At 42.6% G+C, this 21,024-nt stretch overlaps 1 protein-coding gene across 6 annotated transcripts in view; it reads right to left on the reverse strand.

Moving 5' to 3' along the window:
* SORCS1 (sortilin related VPS10 domain containing receptor 1) overlaps nt 1-15,954 on the reverse strand; it is a 547,844-nt gene extending 531,890 nt beyond the window's left edge. For all 6 annotated transcript variants that reach the window (XM_045438838.1, XM_045438836.1, XM_045438837.1 and 3 more), the window contains exon 1: nt 15,210-15,954. In XM_045438838.1, coding sequence (XP_045294794.1) covers nt 15,210-15,767 — 558 coding nt within the window. In that variant the 5' untranslated portion in view covers nt 15,768-15,954. The remainder of the gene's footprint in view (nt 1-15,209) is intronic.
* Between the last annotated feature and the right edge of the window lie 5,070 nt (nt 15,955-21,024).

Here is a 21,024-nt window from a genome sequence, read left to right on the forward strand (position 1 = left end):
ACTTTATTCGAACTATTTGCATGAGGCAATCCAGACAGTTTATATTTGTTGAATCAGGACAGTGAAAAATATCCAGACAGCCTATCATTACAGTGTCTCAATGCTGACCAGTAACCTTCTTTATCAAAGAAGGCCAATGAAATGATCCTATACTGCTTTAGTGTTCTGATATTTTAATGTACACTTATCAAGTACCTCCTGTGGACCAACTACAAGAATAAAAAATGAATAGAATGGAGTCTTGTCACATTGACTAGAATCTAAGACAGTGCTTGGAGAGAGGCATAAAGAGAGTAACTTGGCACATAAGATCTCTTCTTATAAGATGCAGGTATCTCAATACTTCTTGGAAGTATTGTGGAAACTCTCAGAAAGGAGATGATAGCCAAGCAATGACTTAAAGAATGAAATGGACTTAACTGGGCAGAAAGAAAGCTGATTAACTTTCTTTCTTTCTCTTTTTCATGGATGATTAAGTTTCTAAGCAGAGGAAGTAGAATGAGCAAAGGGACAGGAACAGAGAACGAAAGGTCTGCATTGGCAGTGAGAATTTGCAGTGGCTAAGAGTATGTTCGCCTTTGAGGCAGGAAAGAGAGGGTCAAAGGACAATCTTCAAGTTAGTATGCAGGTAACAACTTTGGTATTTTCATTGTGCCTCACTGCTTATATTCTTTCCAATCTCCTAAATCAAACAATGGCAAACCTTTCTCAAAAAGGGTAAGAGGATAAATACTTTAGACAATATGAGCTATACAATCTGTCACAACTACACAACTTTGTCATTTTTGCCCCAAAGCAGCCATCAAAAATACATAAATGAATGAGGATGGTTGTGTTCCAATAAAATTTTATATCAAATAATTTTCAGGTGTCATGACCCATCATTATTTTTATTTCTCTTAGCCACTTAAAAATGTAAAAACATACAAAAAATAATAAAAATGTAAAAACATTTTTGTGGGTCATATACAAACAAATGCTGGCCAATTTGGTACACAGGTCATAGTTGGCTAACCCCTGCCTTAAATAAACTACCTCAAATCCCACATGCAAAAGAAAGATAAACTAATGCCTCTCCCTAAAATGGTAATATAACCGTTGCTTCTTTACAGATATTTTCAAGACCTACATTTAGGTTGAGTGAGAGGCACTTGGGCACTTCCATACTTGATGAGCTTTTAAAGCAAATACGATTTTTCCTTTTCCTTTCCCTAAGATTTTAATCTAACTTAAATGAATATCAAGGAGAGTCTAATATAGGAAATGAGCCTTAGGTAATTGGCAGAGAACTTGTCTTAGTCCATTCAGGATGCTACAAAAAAAAAATACCATAGACTGATGGCTTATGAACAGCAGACATTTCTTTCCCACAGCTCTGGAGTCCAGGGAGTTTAGGATCCAAACACCATAAAATCCAGTTTCTGGTGAGGGTCCACTTCCAGGTTCCACAAATGGCATCTTCTTGCTGTGTCCTCACAAGGTAGAAAGGGTAAGGGAGTTTCTTAGATCACTTTTATTAAGGCACTAATCTCCATTCATTGGGGTTCCATCCTTACGACCTATTTGCCTCCCAAAGGCCCCACCTCCTACCGCCATCACTTTGGGGTTACATATCAACATATGAATCTGAGGGTAGGGGGTGGGCAAGGTTGCATTCAGACCAGGGTAGAGTTCATCTTATTCTTTGAGGATGGTCATTTATATGTCTCAGAGTATATTTATGCATAGCTAAAAAGCTCATTCTCAAGTCATTTCTGCCTGAAAAGGATGAAATTCCTGAGTCATTGAATCTACTACAGTAGCACAAAAGCTGGGTCAAGATTCCTAAGTCACAAAACTCCAAAGCCAGATCTGGACCTTGTAACATCATCTCAAAGCTCAGTGTGACTGAAAATTCAGTGCACAGAGATGGTGGAACTCGAAGGCTATGGAAACATCTCCTCAATTGATCATGGGCTCGTGATCCAGTTCTGAGTGCACACGTTTCCTGTATCTCTGGCCACTCTGTGGCCTTCTCTTACTGCCTTGAGTCATACTGCAATCTTAAGTGGTGATCATCCAACTCATCCTAATGCACCCAGTTCCCCATATTGATTTGGGAGGCATGTCCAAGAGAATGACATGAACACCAACTTTTAACTCTTTAAAAGCAGAAATATATACAAAAACCTTGAAAAAATTCCATCATTGCTTAACCAAATTCTGTGAATAGAAAAGACAGAAATACCTTGAATCTGTGTGTGTATGTATGTATGCATCTGTACACATTTGTGTACAAGCATACGTGGGTACGCAAAGATTCAGGAGAAAAACTTTCCTCTTTTGTTAAATCAAGTTCCTTTGGTCAGGGTGAGGCCAAGCACTTAACAGACATTTTAAACTGGGGAGTCTAATCTGATATTTAAACATACCATGAGCCTAGGTTCCAAATAACTTGGACACTGACATGATGGAGAAAGACAGTGCCATTCCTGTCACAGCTTGTTGACCACACTAGCAATCTAAAATGAATCCAAGACCTAAGATTTGGGGAGTTTAAAAGAGTTAGGAGTGGCCTATTCTGTCTGCAAAACTCCTCATGTTGTGTAAAGACCAGCTTAAATGTCACCTCCCTTTAAAGCCTTGCTTCCCACTCTCAGAAAGAATTAGTTGTTCCCCACTCATCTTTGCTCCCATAGCACTTTGCACAAAGCTCTATTACAGCTATTATGCACTTATCATACTAAATTGCAATTTATCTGTTTATGTGTCTGTCTACTTCCACCAGAATATGCGCCCTCAAGGGCAAAGGGCAGGTCTTATTCAGCTCTGTATTCTCAGACTCAGCACAGCGCTGACACAACAACCACTTAAAACATGTTTTAGTATTTTTATTATTAAAGGAATGCATGCCCCTGTTAAAAATTCAAAACAGCACATACTGGTATAAAAGGAAAGGTTACAAGTTGCCTTTCTACCATCCAGACCATCAGTTCCATCTCCCACAAGAAAGCACTCTTAAGACATGCTTAAAAGTGCATAAATACTACACACACCCCTTCCACCCCACACCCAGCCAACCAACACGAGTGGTTCTCAGAGCTACCACACACGTAAGATTGGCTGCGTCTGCTGGCAACATGACAGGGCTGGGTATGGACCCCCCAGAGCAAAGGCCAGGGAAGTGCTGTTGCCAAAGGACAAGGGTACCATGAGACTAGGACTCAGTTCTGTTCTGCATTCTTGATGAGCTGACAGTGAGTTCTCTCCACTCACTGGTATGTTTCCTATTTCATCTCTCACTTTCTTTCTGTGATTTACTCCACGCTTCCATGTCTCTGTTACAATTCTTTGTCTCTCCATCTGCTTTTCTCTGTCTCTGGTCTGTCTCTTGCCTCACCTTCTCTTTATCCTCCTCTTTCTTGGTCCACCTCTGCTGTCTCTGTCTTTCTCTCTCTCTCTCTCTCTCTCTCTCTCTTATTCTTTCTATCTCTCAGCTTCCACTGTCTCTCTCTTCGGTTTCTTTTTCTTTGCTCTGGAGATGTTCTTCCATTCAGCTCTCACAATCAGTAAGCATCTTTACAGCAATATCTAATATTCCACTTTTGAGAGTAGAGACTTAAGTGTAGTACATCAGTGTTTAAGCAGTTGTGAGCATATGGGATGCACACATTTACTATGTATGCGCTCATGTGTACATATATGATTTAGAGATGGAGACTAAGCTCAAGACAGAGACAAAGATTCAAAATGGAATGCATGTTCTTTTAATGGGAACTGAAGCTACTACAATTTCTGGAAGGGGTTGTCAGTTTGGTGAAATGGTCTTAGATCTCTCTTTCTGGGATCAGCAAAGGGGAAGGTAAACAAAAGACCCCCGGCCCCTGCTGCTGCTCACCGGAAGAGAGACACAGAGTGATCTTTCTGCTTTGCAAAAACCCTGGGCACTCGCTCTCTCCCAACAATAGCGATTGGAAGCAAATCAGGCAACTTGAACGTGGGCTCTTTGTTTAGTTCAGTTGCCTGGAATTCAGTTCTAATGAGGCCAAGTTCAAAATCTCCTTTGCTCACTCTTATGTTTTTCATTTTTCAAGTAACTTTTAAAAGTAACTCAAGCAATGTATATTTATTGAGAAACAACAGCATAACTATGGACAAACAAAAAACATTACCTATAAAGCCAACATTCATTATAATCACAGGAAATGTTTTGAATCATACCTTTCCTCTTTTGTAATGGTATTTTATAGCATACAATAAAATTTTGAAGTTATTGAGCCCTTCCATGTTCAGGTATATTTCTAGAGGCTTGAGATATATGAGGGAAATGCATAGACAAAAAACCCCACGGACTTCATGTGTCTTATATTTGTACTATTTTTCAATCTATTTTTCCCTTTCTGGTATTTTGTGGGTGGTTTCCCAATTATATACATATATATATATATATATATATATATATATATGTATATGTATATACGTGTATATACATGTATATATATGTATATATATTTACATAAGCAATCTTTTTGTGGCTGAATATTCTACAACACTCGTAAACAAGATCATGGATTAAGTGAAAAGCCATTTTCCCCAAGGAACAAGCAAACAAAATAGTATAGTTACTAAGGGTGGCTGGTCCCAAAACGTATGACTTTGTGTGCAGATTTCAAGCTGAAAATAATCAAAGTCCAAAAGACTTGGGAAAAATCTTTGACCTTCCCCCTAACTGCCAAAAAGAATCTGGATGGAGGACCTGTTTCAGGAAGGGTGCTATCACCATAGACAACTACACTGTAATACGAACTAAGTGTGAAAGACAGGGAGGAACCTAGCAAAGCATTTGTTAAAATTCCTCTCTGCATCCTATTGTTTCTACGTGGTTCAGAAAATATTTCCTTTACTAAATATTTGATCTTCTTTATCTTCCTGTAAATTGTCCTCCCCCACCCCAAGTCTCAGACCCATACCCCTTTCTCTTTAGTTCAGAATGATGTATATATCCCATTCTGCTTTACCGTCTTTGGAATTTCATATTTATGTGGATTCCCTACATGTAAGAATAAAATATGATTTTCTCCTGTCATTCTATCTCATGTCAATTTAATTCTTAGACAAGAACTCTGAAGGGTAGAGGAAAATTTTTCTATCCCAAAAACAGCAAATATTTACTGAGCAATTTGCAATATTGTGATTTATAATAAATGTATATTTGATCTTCATTTCATCATTGGCACCAAATTCCAAAGACTCTTAGAATTTCCTATGTGATGAGAGAGATAAAGGTGTCCTTTTTTATGTTAATGAGATGACTGTGGGACCACACCTAAGGATGGGAGCTGGTTGCCAGGAGAACCATCCACCTGATTGGAAGGTTGCGATCTTTTAGTCCCAGTCCCTAACCTCTGAGGAAGGGAGAGGGGCTAGAGGCTGAACTGCTGGCCAATGATTTAATCAATTGTGCCTATGGAATAGAGCCTCCATAAAACCCAATAGGATAGGGTTTCAAGAGATTCTAGGTTGGTAAACATGTTGAGATTCAGGGAGAGCAGCATGCTCAGAGAGAACACAGAAGCTCTGCCTTTTCCCCAAATCTTGCTCAATGCATCTCTTCCATATGGCTATTCCTGAGTTATATCCTTTTGTAATAAACTGGAAATTTAGTAAGTAAAATGTTTCTCTTGAGTTCTATAAGCTTTTCTAGCAAATTAATCAAACCCAAGGAGAGATTCATTGGAACTTCTAATTTACAGCTAGTTGGTCAAAAGCACAGGCGACACCCTGGGCTGTGAATGGCATCTGAAGTTGGGAGGGGGTGGCAGTCCTGTTGGACTGAGCTCTTCACTGGTGGACTCTGAGGTGCTGCCTCTGGGTACAGTGCCGAAGCTGAGTTGAATTGTAGGACACCCACCTGTTGTCAGAGTTTTGCTTGTTGGTGTGGAAGCCCCCACATCAACACACACACACACACACACACACACACACACACACACACACACACTGGAAATCACGTCCAGACACTTATTACAACTATTATGTGCAAATAGCTGGAGACATTGAGAAGGATGACTAAAGCATAAGACAGGGTCTTGGACTCATTACAAGAAAATGTAGCTGAAACAGAAAAACATAACTGCAGAAACAAGAGTATTATCATGAGCAACATATTAAAAACACCATTTAGTAGGTCATACTTGAGCATTAGTAATACTAGTACTAATACTAACAAAATAGTGATAACACCAATAATGATGATAATAGCTAACCTTCAATGATTGGTTGCTATCTGCCAGATGCCACTTTCAGCACTTTTGTATCTAGTGTCTCCTTTAATCGGTAAGAAACCATATAAAAAATACAGCGTTATCGTTTCCATTTTACAGCTAAGGAAATGAAGGCACAGAATTATAAAGTTCACGGATCTAGCACACAGCGGAGTGGGAACTCAAACCCATAACTAAACATTGTGTTCTAATTAAAATAATGTACTCTTTCAGCCACTGAAGACATGGTTTGCCCGTGGTCATCTGGACATCCAGGAAAGATAACTGCCTAGGATATATTCAGCGATAAAAAAACATCACCATCTGGCAAAAAAGCATCATCTTCTTCCTGGGGAATCTGCACTGTCCCACGTAACTGTCTCTCATTCTCCTAAGGCACCTTGTACCAGGTCCCACACAGTTTCTGTGGAGAAGCTGATAAAAAAGCCGTGGGCTCCAGCTCACCACAGGGAAAAGTGAAGCATATTGACACAAGGTTGTACAGACAATGGAAGGGGTTCATAGACCCCAAAACTCACACATGAATTTTAGGAAAATGATTTTCAAGCTTTATAGACTTCCTAAGGGAGTCTGTAAAACATAAAGATTCCTAGTCCCCATCAACAGATGTAAAAGCAGGTCCCATGAGGGCAAGCTCTTTAAGAAATGCTGCCCGAGGTGCCCACAGCTGCCCAGTTTAGAATTCCCCCATCAACTCGGCAAAACCTACGTCAGGGTAAACATGGATACAGATAGATTTCTAAGCAGGTGACAACCATGCCTAAAATAGCCCTTTCTCCCCAATGATTCTTATCAAGAGTGTATTTTGGGAAGTGCTAAGACAAGGGGAAGGCCTATTACTTTTAACTCCCCTCCCCTCCCCCAAAGACCCTGATGCAGAAGGATCTATGGTCCACAATTCGGTGTCTCAATAGCCTCTGCTACTCTGGTTAGGGAAAGATGACTAAAGGCATCAATCCATTGGCTTCAGGGCACAACATGATTAGTTGGTAGCTTCTGATAGCATGATTTTTATTAGCAGTTTCTTTAAAAAGTGTACACGTTGTCCATACTTTCACTCAAGGTTCATTAGCCAGCAGGGAGAAGCCAAACAGCACATCCCACACATCCTCCCAGAATAACAAGAAGACACGTTTTAATAACCCCAGGAGAGCCACTCAAGGGGACGGATGGCCCTTGAGGTTTTGATTGAGCTCTGTCATGAAGCAGCTTATTACTAAGTAAAATATATCAGGTTGGTGCCCTGATCAGGATAATATGATAGGGAAAAACCCTGAGGTGGGGTCCTCATGCCAAAAGTTCCCCTACCATCCCTCTGCACTGACTTGTGAAGTTCTTGCTAAAGAAACTCAGAACTAAACCCTTACAGAGAGTCAACGCGATCAAATGGAAAATGCTTTGGAGCCAGAAAAGACAAAATTCCAATTCCAGCTGTGCCACCTTCTAACTGGGTGACCTTGCCCAAGCAAGTTCTTTAGGCCCTGACTTCCACAACTCTAGAATGAGGACAATAATACCTCATTCGTATTACGGTGGTGGGAAGATGAAGTTAAACAGTGTGATGCTCTAGAAAGTTCTTTCAGGGAAGCTTCTCACAAATTTGGTGGTTATTTATATGATTGTCAAGAGGGGTTTCTGTTATAATCAATATATCTTATCTGGCTATAGAGAGCTATCCCTAGTGTTCAGTGAACTCCCCTTTGCTCCATTCCCCCACCCATGCCCCAAAAGTCAGAATAAGCAGTGAAGGCAATAGCTGAGAACTCTGTTATAATCTTTGAGCCAATAAACCCAATCAGTATCAACAGGCACCCTTCAATTTGACTACCGCTGCTCCCAAATGTTGACACGTTAGGTTCCCTTGACTGAGATCACACTATTATTTTAAACCACATTTAATCTGTATCAGCCAATTAAAGAGAGGAAGAAGTGGGTATGCCCCTCTTCTCCCTCAAGCTCCTTCTGCAACTAGCCCAGTTGTAAGTAATCTTACCTCTCAAGTCCATTAGCAGTGGAATATGGAGAATGGGTTTTTGCCAGAGACCTTGCTTGCAGAAAGCCCCATCATCTGTCTTTAAGGTCCCCTTTTAAAGGTTTAAACAATGCCATGAGCCTTCTGATGAGGCCACCTGCTCTGAAGCCCAGGACAAATCACTTGAATAGCTGAGCACAGAACTCAGGATCTCCATGGCCAACACCCACACTTCTTCCCACAGTGGAAAACATTATGGACACAGGTGCATAGGCCTCAGATAAACCAAGGGGCTAGGATGTAGCTGTGTTCTAACTCTTGCCTGTGGAAAGCCAGCAGGGGGCCAAGCCAAGAATCAGTCACATGGCATGGCAAAACACTGTTGACTCTCTTCTTCCACTAACTGACCTGCTTAATAGCAGTGCCTTCATTTCCCTACCTGAGAAATGTAGATGATATTTGTCTTTCTTATCTCATAGGCCCATGGGGAGAAAACCAACTGAGGTAAGGAAAGAAATGTTCCAATCTTTGAAAGCTGAGGCATTTTGCAAAGGAAATGGCTATAAGGGATCTAAAGTGCTGTAACAACATTCAGGAGGGCTATAGAAACAGACACAGTATCTCTTATACACAGGGAAAATTTCATGTAGGATTTCCTACAGAACATTCATGTCCTTTTTCTCTCTACTTACAGTTTAGAAGAGGCTCTGTTCTTTCCTTATGAACTTTGCACAGTAAGGTTCCACTTTGTTTCTTGCCAACCATCTGACTACTCGATCCACCCCACAGAACAGAGTGTGCATGCCCCTCCAGAGTAACCACTCCACCTCCACGGAGCCCGGCTCCACCTTCCATGTGCCACACTTGTTCCCTGCCATCCCTGTTAGCCACTGCACTGACACCATTTGGCTTGTTTCCTCCCTAGGACACACAGATGCATTCTCCACCCTTTCTAGCCAGAGATATAGAATGGTAATTGAGATATCCACAAAGACAGAACAAATATTTTACGTATGTTGAGGGACTTAACACGAGCTGGCAAGGAGCCAAATTAATTTACCTTCTGGGCGGCCTGGCCAGTGATATTTCTGACCAAGGACTTAAACAAAACAAAGGCCTTTACGGAAAACTGTGTGTGGAAAATGTCTATGTAAAAATGAAACAGTGATGACTCCAGCTGAGATCTAAGGTGCCAACAAAAGCAATCGGATCTTTCACGAAGGTAAAGAGTGCATCTGTCAGTGACCACACAGGTTTTATTTTCTTTTGGGGGGGCTTGGAATATACCCAAAGACACTAGAAGATCAATTTGCATATCTTGGCTTAAATCATATTTTTAAAATGATTTCTAAGATTAACACGTCAGTTAAACATAGTTTACATTTAAAGTAGGCTAATTTATTGGAACACAGGAATATTTACATCTCTACTCTTGACCTTTACTCTTGCTATCCATTCAGTTCAAAATATCCTTGTAATAACCTCCATCTCTTAATAAAAATTTTCTCTACATTTCAAGGTTCACTTGAAGTACCTGCTCCACCAGGAAGTTTGAAGGCCACCCTAGTCAGTAGATGTCTGATTCTCTTCTGAACTCCGATAGCATCCTCTGCCCTCAGTGGGTTCTCAGTTTCTGTTACCTCTTCAGAGAACTCTTTAAGTACAAGACAGAAAGCTCCTTGAGGGCAGGGAATAATTACTGCCACCTTTGGGCGTCGCTGCACATGTATCTGTATTAGAAGTGTCTAACAAATATTAGGACTCAATATATATTTGTAGAATTAAAAGTCAATACGACAGTTTGTGCAAGCTTCTTAGCACAATGCTGCCACATGGCAATCTCTCCTTGGAGGTGAGCAATTTTTATTCTCTTAGATAAATCATTAAAGAATTATTAAATAAACAATTCCATCAGGTTTTGTGCCTTAGTCTAGGAGTTTCTGGGGTCCCTCCATAAAAAGATGTGGATAGAGTTCCCAGATTCAACATTTATGTCATTTTCCTCTAGAAAACCCCATTGAATATATTAGGGGAGACTAAATTCCCAATCTCATATGAAGCAATTTTGTTGTCCAAAGATACAAAGTTCCTTAATGAGAAGATGTGACACACACCAAAAAAAAAAAAACATAATAAATTAGATTTTGCTGCAAGTCAACATTGAAATGAATGCCTGCTTGTATCTCAAATGTTTTGATTTCCTATGAATGGACACACATATTAACCATGGAAAAAGGAGGAATCATGTGGAACAAAAGGCTTGCTGCTTACAGGTCAAGGGTACAGGTCATTTTGTCACTCATGTGTCCTAGTACACTTAAATGTAGTAGGTGCACAACACGTGCAGGCTGAACAAACTATTAAGTTACTTCTAACCTGTAAGAGATTTCCATGGCATTCTAGTCTATCTGCATCATTTTACAGAGGATGAAATTGAGGCCACATAGGACACATTATGACTACATATCTAGTTTGTGTACACAGTCGGGACTATAACTCAGCATTCTTATCCACCACTGGAGCATTATTTATTAAACTAAAATAACAAGTAGCATTTGTTGAGCACTTACTATGTATCAGCAACTTCATATACATGATATCAACTGTTCAGGAGAAAAGCCTGCAAAAGCTGTACTATCCCCATATTTTAGTTGAGGAAGGCGAAGTTCAAAGAATTTAAGTGTCTTGTTCAAGGCAAAGTGTGGTAAGCAGGAGACCTAACACTCAAACTCCAATCTCTCTGCTTCCAAACCCCCTGCCTCCCGTGTCACACCACATTAACGTTCACTAACAGCACAAAGCACCGATCAGAGAAGGAATTATGTGGGCTTGTTAGAGAGAGCTAAAACCCTTTATCATTTTACTTTAAAAAACAAGCCAAAAAATATGTCTAAATGTACAATCAAATCAAGTGTTTACGTGCAACCTCTCTATAAATCAGATTTACAAGTAACTTCGAAAAGGAATCTGTTCCTGAAGAACACTAGATCTGAGAGCTGAATGATGGCAGGTTACCTCGTGCTCAATGAATCACCAGGTGCAGATTCCATGTCTCACTAAAGACGAAGAGGTAGGCGGATAAGAGAACGAGCAAATCACTACTTAAGGTAAAGAGTGCAATGTGACAGGCACCTGTTAAAGCCCTTGCTTTTCTACAGATGGAGCTTACAGCTAGGACTGTGCCTTCCTCCACCATCATCTGAAATCCACCCCAAGATAGGATGATTTAAAATTCTGACTCCGAAAGGCCTGAGTTTTTCTGTTCTACCTTAAAGTCTTTAAGACCAGCCATTCTGTGAGGTTGGGAAGTCAGCTTACTCGGGGTTCCAGCCCCTATTTGACACTGACCTTCTGTAACATCTTAGCAATTCATTCAGCTTTCTAGAGCCTCGGTTTTTCTTCTCTATGTAATGAGAGTAAGAATATCTCCTCATAGCAGGTCTGTGAAAATTAAATGAGGTGATGGAAGAGAAGACATCTACCCAAAACCTGACCCAAGTTGGGATTCGGTGTATTCACTAAGGTTCCGTGGTAAATGTCAAGTCCTGGAACAGCTAAAGGCCTCAAGGAGGTACATGGAAATCAACCAGACCATCATGATCTATGACAAATGCAGCATTAAAGTATCAGAATGGCAAAATGTAAGTGAAAGCCTCTGTTAACAAACCTTCTAATACTATTTCCAGTGAGAAAAGGACAAGGCACTAGGCTGAAATATCCAAGTTGACTCCAGCATTAAAATGTGAAAAATAGATATTAACACTTGCCATTCACATATTACCTAACAAGGATTTTTATAAGGATTAATAAGTGTAGCACTTTGAAATTTCTTGGAAATAAGGAATAAATACACGCTTCATCACACATACATATACAGACAAATATATATTTTAACAAACTAAGGATTACTGTATAAATTTAGATCAGGGCACAGCATGCCTAGGATGAGTAGGGTAGGAACAATATGTTCTTGCTTAAGACACCAAGCTCATGACAAATGATTCATCCCCAGCACCTTTCATGCCAAAAGATCCCCCCAGGTGTTCCACCAACTCCAGCAACACTTTCCATCAAGCTAGACGGCAGTGGAGAGGAATCACATCACTCCCACGGATGAGGCAAAACAGTCATGTCTTTACACAACTGCACAAGTCCAACAGCGAGGGGGCAGGAAGAAGGGAAGGAGGCGAGAGAAACATCCAGAATTCCTCACAAGTTTGACAGGCAGCCTATAATTACCACACATTTACACCTTTAAGGCAGGGGTTATTGTGATCAGAAACCCTACTTAGCAAAGGCTCTTAGCTATAGGTCAGACAGATTCAGAGGATGTGTATTGCCTGTGGCCCTGAGCGGGTTGGGGGCGGGCTTAAGGGGGGGGGGCTGACACCTAACCGTGAAGAAAATGAGAGCTGCCCAATGTCACCCTCCAGTTTAAATTAGTGTATTTGTTTCCTCTGGGGAGAAATGAAGGGCTGTGAGTTGAGAGTTCCAAACAGGTGTAGTCCTCGACAGTCACAACCCGCTCATGTGTAACCTGGCACATAATGAGCTGGCATTGCCCCCATTTTAGGGCTGAGGAAATTCACACTCACCATGCAATCAACTTGCCAAGAGCAAACCACAAATAAACCACCATTAGAACCCAGTCTCCACACTGCTTTTTACATGACAAAGTCGCCCAGAAAAGTTTTTTTTATGCCTTCCTTCATTTATTTATTTTTTGTTTGTTTGTTCATTTGTTTTTTAAACTTTGTCTCTCCTATGACTCTAGGCCAGCTTTGTTTTGTGGGACCTGGATAAAGACGATTGCGCTCTCTCTCTCTCTATATACACACACACACACACACACACACACACACACACACACTAAAAAACCTGTAATTTGTGTGTAAAAAGGCATGGATGGGGAGCAGAGGGGTTCCTTGCAGAATTAAAAACTTCAAAGGGTAGAAATCTCATTAGCAACAGGGTTTGAGGGCTCAAGTCTTTAATGTACACCACCTTGATTTCCTACATTATCTCAGATTTCCCTGCATGTTGGCTGTCCAAGCCCTGACCCTCATAAGCCCTACTGTGCTTATAAGCATCATTAAAAAAAAAAAAAAAAAAAGAAAAAAAGAAAAAGGCTGGCAGTGCTTGGCGCCATTTCTTAAATGGAGTTTAAAATTTGCCAAAGATGTACTCTCCTTTTCCAGCTCTTTCCAAGATCTTTCAAGAGATGAACTAAAGTAGAGGTCTAATGGGTGAGTGATATTTTACAGCTTGAATTACATTAAAAGCCAGAAATATTTTGAGTCCAATGTCCTCCACTTCTTGATTCAACAAGATGTAATATGTTTGATGTGTTTAAAATCTCCCCTTAAAGCCAGAAGCTTTGAGTTAATCATTTAAAGCAGTGTGAAAGTTATTCAATCAGTTTAAGAAGATTCAAGTTCAAATTGGGGGATGAATTTTAGTGGTTATGATATGAAAGATGTGATAGTTAAGGTAAGAAATGAGGGCAAGGGTCTCCAGAACTTTAACGGAAAGAATTTCAGCTTCAATTATTTGATTAAACCTTTCCTGAGAACTATAGAAAACCATGGCCTCAGCCGTGAGAGCTGAATTGTAGGGAAAACCTTGCTGGTGCTCCCAGGACAGAGACACAAATACAAAATATTGTTTGTCAGGATTTGCCTTAATACAGTTTATATCTATATACTCAAGGAACCCATAATGACAGACTATTGTTTTCAAATGTTCACAACTTTCATTAAAAAGCTGACAATGAGCACAACTCACTGAAGTGGGAAGTTTTCTGGGAAGATTTCTCGCAATGACATCACAACTGAAAACATTTTGAAAGGTACCAGGCTGCACAGAGTGTGCATATTACAAACGCTACAATCTCAATAACCTGATGGAAGCTGAAACTTTGATTTTTTTTCTCGTTTTACTCACCCTTGGTTTTTGTGTTCTTTTTTGCTTCATGGCAGCCTAGAGAACTTTCCACACTTTTAAATCATCTTCAGTTCTTCCCATCAAAGCTAGTTCTTTACTATTTCAGCTCATTGAAGTTTCCCAGGTGCAGTTTAAGCTGGAATAGCTACCCCAGATTCAGAACATGCAGGCTTTTCCAAAAATCGAAAACCTTCCCTGACGTGGCCAAAGGTCCTGGACTGCACCCACTCTCCCTGGTGTCACTCTTCTGGAATCCAGCAATCCCCCTGGTCCCTTCCTAAAGGGAGGGCTGAGTCTTTATTTGTGAGCTTCTCTAGAGGAGGTCAGGCAATGGGGAAGAACAGGGGGTTGTTGTCACTGGGATATATCTGATCTTCCTGGGACTGATCATGCGGGGAGAACAACCACACTCATTCACGGGCTGGAAAGCCCCAGCTCTCAAAACACACTGGCTGGTGCTGTTAGAAGATGCTAGAGAGTTCCTGTCCTGAAACTTGCATCCACTTGGTCCCCAGAAACAGAGAATACATTAAGGGCACCTTAGTTTCCACTACGTATCTCTTCCCTTGTGAAGAAGGGGGGTGGTTAGGAGCTTTGCAGAAAAATAAAAAGCTTACGAATAAAGTCTTCTTGATCTGACTTGTGCTCACCCTGAGTCTAGCAAGTAAAGGGAAAGTCACTTAAAAGAATGTCACCCTGCCTGGAAATTTAACCCATTCACCTCCGCATTAACCCCCTCTGTTTGCCTGGGTCTTCAGCTCTGTTACACCCATAAGACCAGGAAACAGGTATCTGCCTGCCCTGATTGAAGCTTTGGGGGGGGGAGGGGAGGGGGTTTGAGAGGACTCTGATGGTGTCGTGGGTCTCCTGATGGGTGACATTAACTCCTAGGGGAGGTGGGCAGGGAAGACTTTAGTTTGCAGCATCCCTCAAGTGCAGAAACCCCGTTTCTCCAAATTCTCCATCAGATCACACAGCCTGCTTTAACCCTTTCCTTTGTCACCCCTTGCCCTCAGGCCCCGTCTACTCACGCTGCTGTTGTGGCCGGACCAGTGGACCATGGCTTGGTTGTGTGCTGAGTCGCCCGTCAGCGCGAACGTGGTGCTGGTCAGCCTCAGCTCCTCCATCCGGAAGCGAGTGGCTTTGTCCGGGTCCCTCTCCAGAGTCCCAGGCCCCGGCTGCCCTCCGTCCCTTAGCATTCCCCGGGGGCTCCGGCTCGCGCCCTCTCCGCGGTCTGCCTTCCCCGGTTCCGCTTCACTCCGTCTCCGCCGGCCAGCGCGTGGGGCCATCGCCACGGACGCCGCGGTGCCCGGGGCCCGCTCCAGGGACAGCGCTCGGTCTCCGGGGGCCACCGCGAACAGCGGGCGCCCAAGGAGGGGTAGGGGTGTGGCAGCAGCTCTGCCTCGCGGTCCCCGGCCAACGAAGCCCCCCGGGGTGGCAGCCCAGCGTGGGGCCGAGCCGGGGGGCAGCTGGGGGCAGCAGGAGCCGCCGCCGCAGGCGCCCGGGACGCAGAGGACCAAGAGCCCCGCGCCGGCGAGGAGCGCGCTCAGCCCGGCTGGGGAGCCGCCGCCGGCGCCAACTTTTCCCATCGCGGGAGCTGAGAGCAGCGGAGAGGGGGCCGGAGCGGAGGCGGCGGCGCGGGGCTCTCCGCCGGCGGGCCGTGGAGGGGCGGGCGCTCAGGACCCCAACTCCATCCAAGTTGGGCCGCGGAGGGGGCGGGCGGAGGCGGCGCCGGGCAGGTGGCGGCCGCTTGCCCAGGCTGGGCTGGTGCCGAGCGCGGCTTCGGACCGAGCGAGCCGCCGCCACGCGGGGGTGGAGCTCGACTGAAGTCACGGGCGGAGCGGGCGCTGGCGCGCTGGCGGGCGACGCGGGGGGGGGGGGGGGGGGAGGGAGGAGGGCGCTGCCGGGGCTCCGGGCGCCGCGTCCCGCTGCCGAGCTGCGCCGCGCGGGTGGCTGCGGGGACTGGATGCGTCGCCGACCCTCCCCTCGGGCTCGCGGGCGCTGCCGCCGCAGCTCACTCGGCGCCCCCGCGGCCGCGGTCTCCGGTCTCTGCGCTGAGCCCGCACGCCCCTCCCGTGGGGGCGGCCAGCCGGAGCTCGCGGAGCGCTCGCTGTGTTGGGGACTTCCTATTCCTGTTTTATTGTTTCTGTCAGTCTCGGCTGCCTTTTCCTCCCCCCGTCCCCCCACCCCCGGGCTCCTCCAGTCTAGATGTTAAGGCTGGGTGGGCTTCTGGTCCTTGCCTCCTTAGTCTCCGTGAGTTGGCGTCTTGACCTCAGCTTGAGCAGAGCCTGCGTGTCCCAGCCTGGGGGAGATCCCGGGAAGGCAACAGCAGAGAATGATGTAATTAAATGATCCTATGGTGTGGTGTGGTGTGTGTGTGTGTGTGTGTGTGTGTGTGTGCGCGCGCGTGTGGTTAGGGGGATTTTTCCATCAATTATTACGCTTAGATAGCTTTCCGGACCCCCTATAGCGCTCACTGTATTTGCAGCCAATCTTCCTGCATTTTGTGGGCGTATGTCTTGGCTTCCCTAAGAGACCACAAACTCACTGAGGACAGGAATTGTGAGCAACTTGGAAGAAGTGACCAGTTTATTCTTTTTGCCATTTTTATCTGGGTGCTCGCCCCACTGTCCTACGCGGTAGGAAATCTGTCCGTGATTAATGCAATAAATACCTGTTGTGAAACTATTCTATGTCTGTATGCAAACAGATACAGGAAGAGAGGCATGGTATTATATTTATCCTGTGTCGTTGGTGCCCAGCCCAGAGCTACTAGCGCATGCCTGGAGATCCTTACTAGCAAACTTCCAGGCTTTGCCGGATGTTCTGCCACTAGTTTGCTGTGGGGCCTCAGACAAAGTGGCAATCTCTCAGCTTCCTACACTTTAAAATTAAGCGGTTGCATTAGATGACCTTTAAAATCCTTTCCACTCCTAAAATTCTATAATTGTATGATTATAACGTCTGCCCAGCCCAGCTCCCCTGCTACTGTTCAAAAGTTCAGATGAAGATTTATAGCAGGTGAATGGGCTTTGAAAATTACAAAGAATTTCTCAAAATCCAAGCCTTTTTCAAATGGAAAGTTTGCTTCTAAGGGTTGAAATACCTTCAGATTTCTTTGTAGTCTTCATGTGCCTAATAACACTTTTCTTATCGTGTGATAGCTATTAAAGTCTTCAATGCATATTTACTGATTAAATACATGAATGCCAGGAAAATTAATACAATTTTCAGTTTCTAATTACATTTTTTGTTCATTTTCACACTTGCAAAAGAAACCTCACTGAAAAATCTGAATTGTGACGTTGTGATGGGACCAAGTTAAAAGTAACAGTAATTATTCTTCAATTAATAATATCCTTTTTGATACTGTCCAAGAGGAATTTCTCTTAATCCAACCCAGAGCAGTGTTACCCAAAAAATAACTGAAATCATAGTTCTTATCACCAATCTGAGAAATATGCAAATGAAGGGGAGTCAGACTTCTTAGCCATTAAATGTGAGGACTTGAAATCAAAGAATGTGACCTGTTTGTAAGGGAGACACAGACTACTCTTGCAAAAGCACCTTAACTCCCCAAGCCTGGATCCTCCTACAAAAGGAACACTGCCTGGCAGGCTTCTAGATGCAGAGGAGAGCCAGAGGTCCTCCCTCTTCCCAAAATGCAATGTTTGTTAAAACCCAGGGCAGCTGTTTTCCTCTCCTGAGAAAGGTTTTCAGAGCTTTGCAGGATTGTTTACTTAATGCCTTCTTTCTATGCCCTGCTAACCTCCTTTCCAATATGGATGAGTGTGGGAGAATTCCTCCAAGAGAGGAAAACCAGATTAGAAAGTCAGAACCCAAATAAATTCCCACCTAAATATAGGACTGGAAAAAGCAAAATGGAAAAAAGAAATTAGTGAATGAGAATTTTCTGGTAGTCTATTATTGCCCTACCAAAATTTAGATTGTTTTGATTTCAAAATACAGTTATTCCTGAAGAACTGGTAGAAAGAGCTGATTTTTCCTTCCCAAAAATTTCAACTCCCATCTTTTCAGACTGATTACAATAATCCCTTTAAAATGAAATCATTTGCAATCCATTTGCTGAGAATTCATAGAGGGCAGGCTCTTTTTAAATGCCTGACTCTAATTATTCATTTGAGAAAAAGGTGACACAGATATGGGTGAAATTGGGTCCAAGAATTTTTTCCGTATAAGTTCATTTTATTTCTTATGTCTCTGATCTTTAGTCAACAAGCAGAAAAGGAAAGTACCAGTAATTCCCTAAGCCACTTTTGTTTTCCAGAAGACTTCAAGAATTGGGCTAATCATGGGAGAAAGTGGGCTAGCCTATTTCAAGGTGTTTCTTATCCAGCAACTCACTAAGCAACCCGACAGATTTTATTAATGCAGTGCATTAAGAATGGGTTATTTGTTAGGAAAACAGTTGCTATCAGATGCCAGTAGAGAGCATAGGTTTGTAATTCCAATAAGGAGTCTTTTTATTGTGCACATGAAAAACAGGCAACCACCTAGTCTGTGGTCGTCATTTCTCACCTGGACGAGCATAACAGCCTCCTGACTGCTCTCCCCCTTCCACGACTGCTCTGCTCCATCTTGTCCCTTCATTAGTCATCTCCAAAGTGGGGTATAAGCACCCAAATTGTATCACAAGGTAATTCATTGTGTGCAGGAAGAAAATAGCCTCATTAATATTTAATTACCAATTAACATATATATGCACGCTTCCATCTATCTAACTATACACAGAGAGGAGACACAGAGGAAGAATATGAACATTTTGGAGCCAAGTGCTGATTGGTGTTGCATGGTCAGAAAAGTTTAGATGCCTTGCCCTGCAAAGCAGCAAAAGGGGTCTTTGAAATGTAAAACAAAACAAAATAAAACAAAAACTATTGTTCTTTGCCTCTATTTAAAACTCTTCACTGACTTGCTGCAAACAGAATAAAACCCATATGTGATCCTTGCATGGCCAATTAGGCCTGAAAGAGGTGAGTGCTGCTTTCTTCAACCACATTTGGCAGCTCTCCCCACCCACCTGGCCACCCCCCAAACCCCCATCACCCATATGCTCCAGCCACTCTGGGCATCACTTCCTCCAATGTGCCAAGATTTTTTCCAACTCATTCAACTTTGCATATGCTGTTCCACCTGCCTGGAATGCCCATGACCACACCTACTTCACATGGCTGACTTCCTCACTTTAATTGTGCTTCCTTGGAGAGGCTTTCCCTGACTCCCCAGCCAAGAAGAATTTCCTTTCACACTTTCCATATCATCCCCCTATTAGTTTCTTCTTAGCATATATAGTAGTCTTCAGTTATTTTATTTGAGTGTTTTTTGCTAAAATTCCCCAGAATGCCACATGTAGGTATGGGTTGCATCTCCCTGATACATTTCTTCTTTCCCCAGTGCCTCCTTCAGTGCCTGGCTCATTGAGAGTACTCAATAAATAATGATTGGCTGGCTGAGCCACACGGATATAGTAACCCTATCTGTACAACTTCCAATATTATCACTTTGTCAATAAGATATGTGTGTGTGCCAGAAATCATGCTGAGGATTTTACATGTATCAGTTCATTCATTCATTTTTACAAAATTCATCTCAGCTAAGTACTATAATTGTTCCCACTTCATAGATCCCTTTATACAACTACGCGGAGTCACGCAGCCATTTAGGGAAAGAGGAAGGCTTCAATACAGGCATCTTATTCCTAATATGTTCTTGACTTTATGCAATACTACTTTTTCTCCAAATCCAACTAATAAAAAATATGTTTATTGATGATTTATTCTGTGCCAGGCACTACAATTAGCACTTTGAATAATTTCTAATAATGTTAAACAAGCAATTTTGGAAACAAGTTGTTTAGGTTGAAGGTGAAATTTGTATTCTCCAATTTATACTTGCTTCTACTCGGTGGGCATGGGGGTTAATGTTAAAGACAGTGATGTATTTACTACAGACACAACCTTACTGCAGGAGTTACAGAAGCTGTCACACTGGTTTCCTGTCTTCCCCTTTCCCTAGGTCCCTCCATATCTAGTGGATAACTTGGCTTCAGCTGCACTAAATCACATTATATGCTTCATCATTAGAACAATGTCTTTTAATAGCTCTCAAAATGCTTGGCTCCCCTTGGATACCATTGAGACAAGGTGTCTTGCATTTCAGATCAATTACATGAGGAACCATAGAAAGAAAGAGGGAGAATAATATGCAGACTCTTCCCATTATCTACCAAAGGGGATAATGGGAATTTACAAAAAGCAAAAACAAACAAACAAACCCCCCCCCAAAACACCGCTCTTTAAAATACTTCCAGGTGCCAACACATACTGGCCTGGGTCTGCATCCAGTAATTGTGTCTCTTCTCATATCCCCATTTGAAGTGGCTTTAACCAAAGGGCTTAAACCCTCTTATCTGTAAAAATAGGTCTAAGATTATCTATTTGACTCACAAGGATGTTGTAAAAGTTAATTCAACTTCATACACCTCTTGGAGATAACAATCCAGCCTTGTATTTATGCAACTCCTGTCTTATCAGACCTCTAAACAGTTTTTGGGTTTCTTTCCCCTAGTTTAATAAATCTTGCAGCAGCTCCAAAAGATAGGTAGGGGGCAGTTTTTACCTGCATCATACAGAATAAAAAGAAATTTATCCAAGGTCATAGAGTTTGAGAAAAAACTTAAAACTGAATTTTGTTATCATTCACCTCTACCATTTAGTCCAAATCTGCCCCCAATTTGTACATACATGAATTAAAATCCCACATCATTTTTGTTTAGCTATGATGCATTGCCTACACAATCATTTCAGGTTTCTAGAGATGGTTTGT

Source organism: Leopardus geoffroyi, chromosome D2 (genome assembly GCF_018350155.1).
Source record: "Leopardus geoffroyi isolate Oge1 chromosome D2, O.geoffroyi_Oge1_pat1.0, whole genome shotgun sequence".
NCBI classification, from domain to species: domain Eukaryota; kingdom Metazoa; phylum Chordata; class Mammalia; order Carnivora; family Felidae; genus Leopardus; species Leopardus geoffroyi.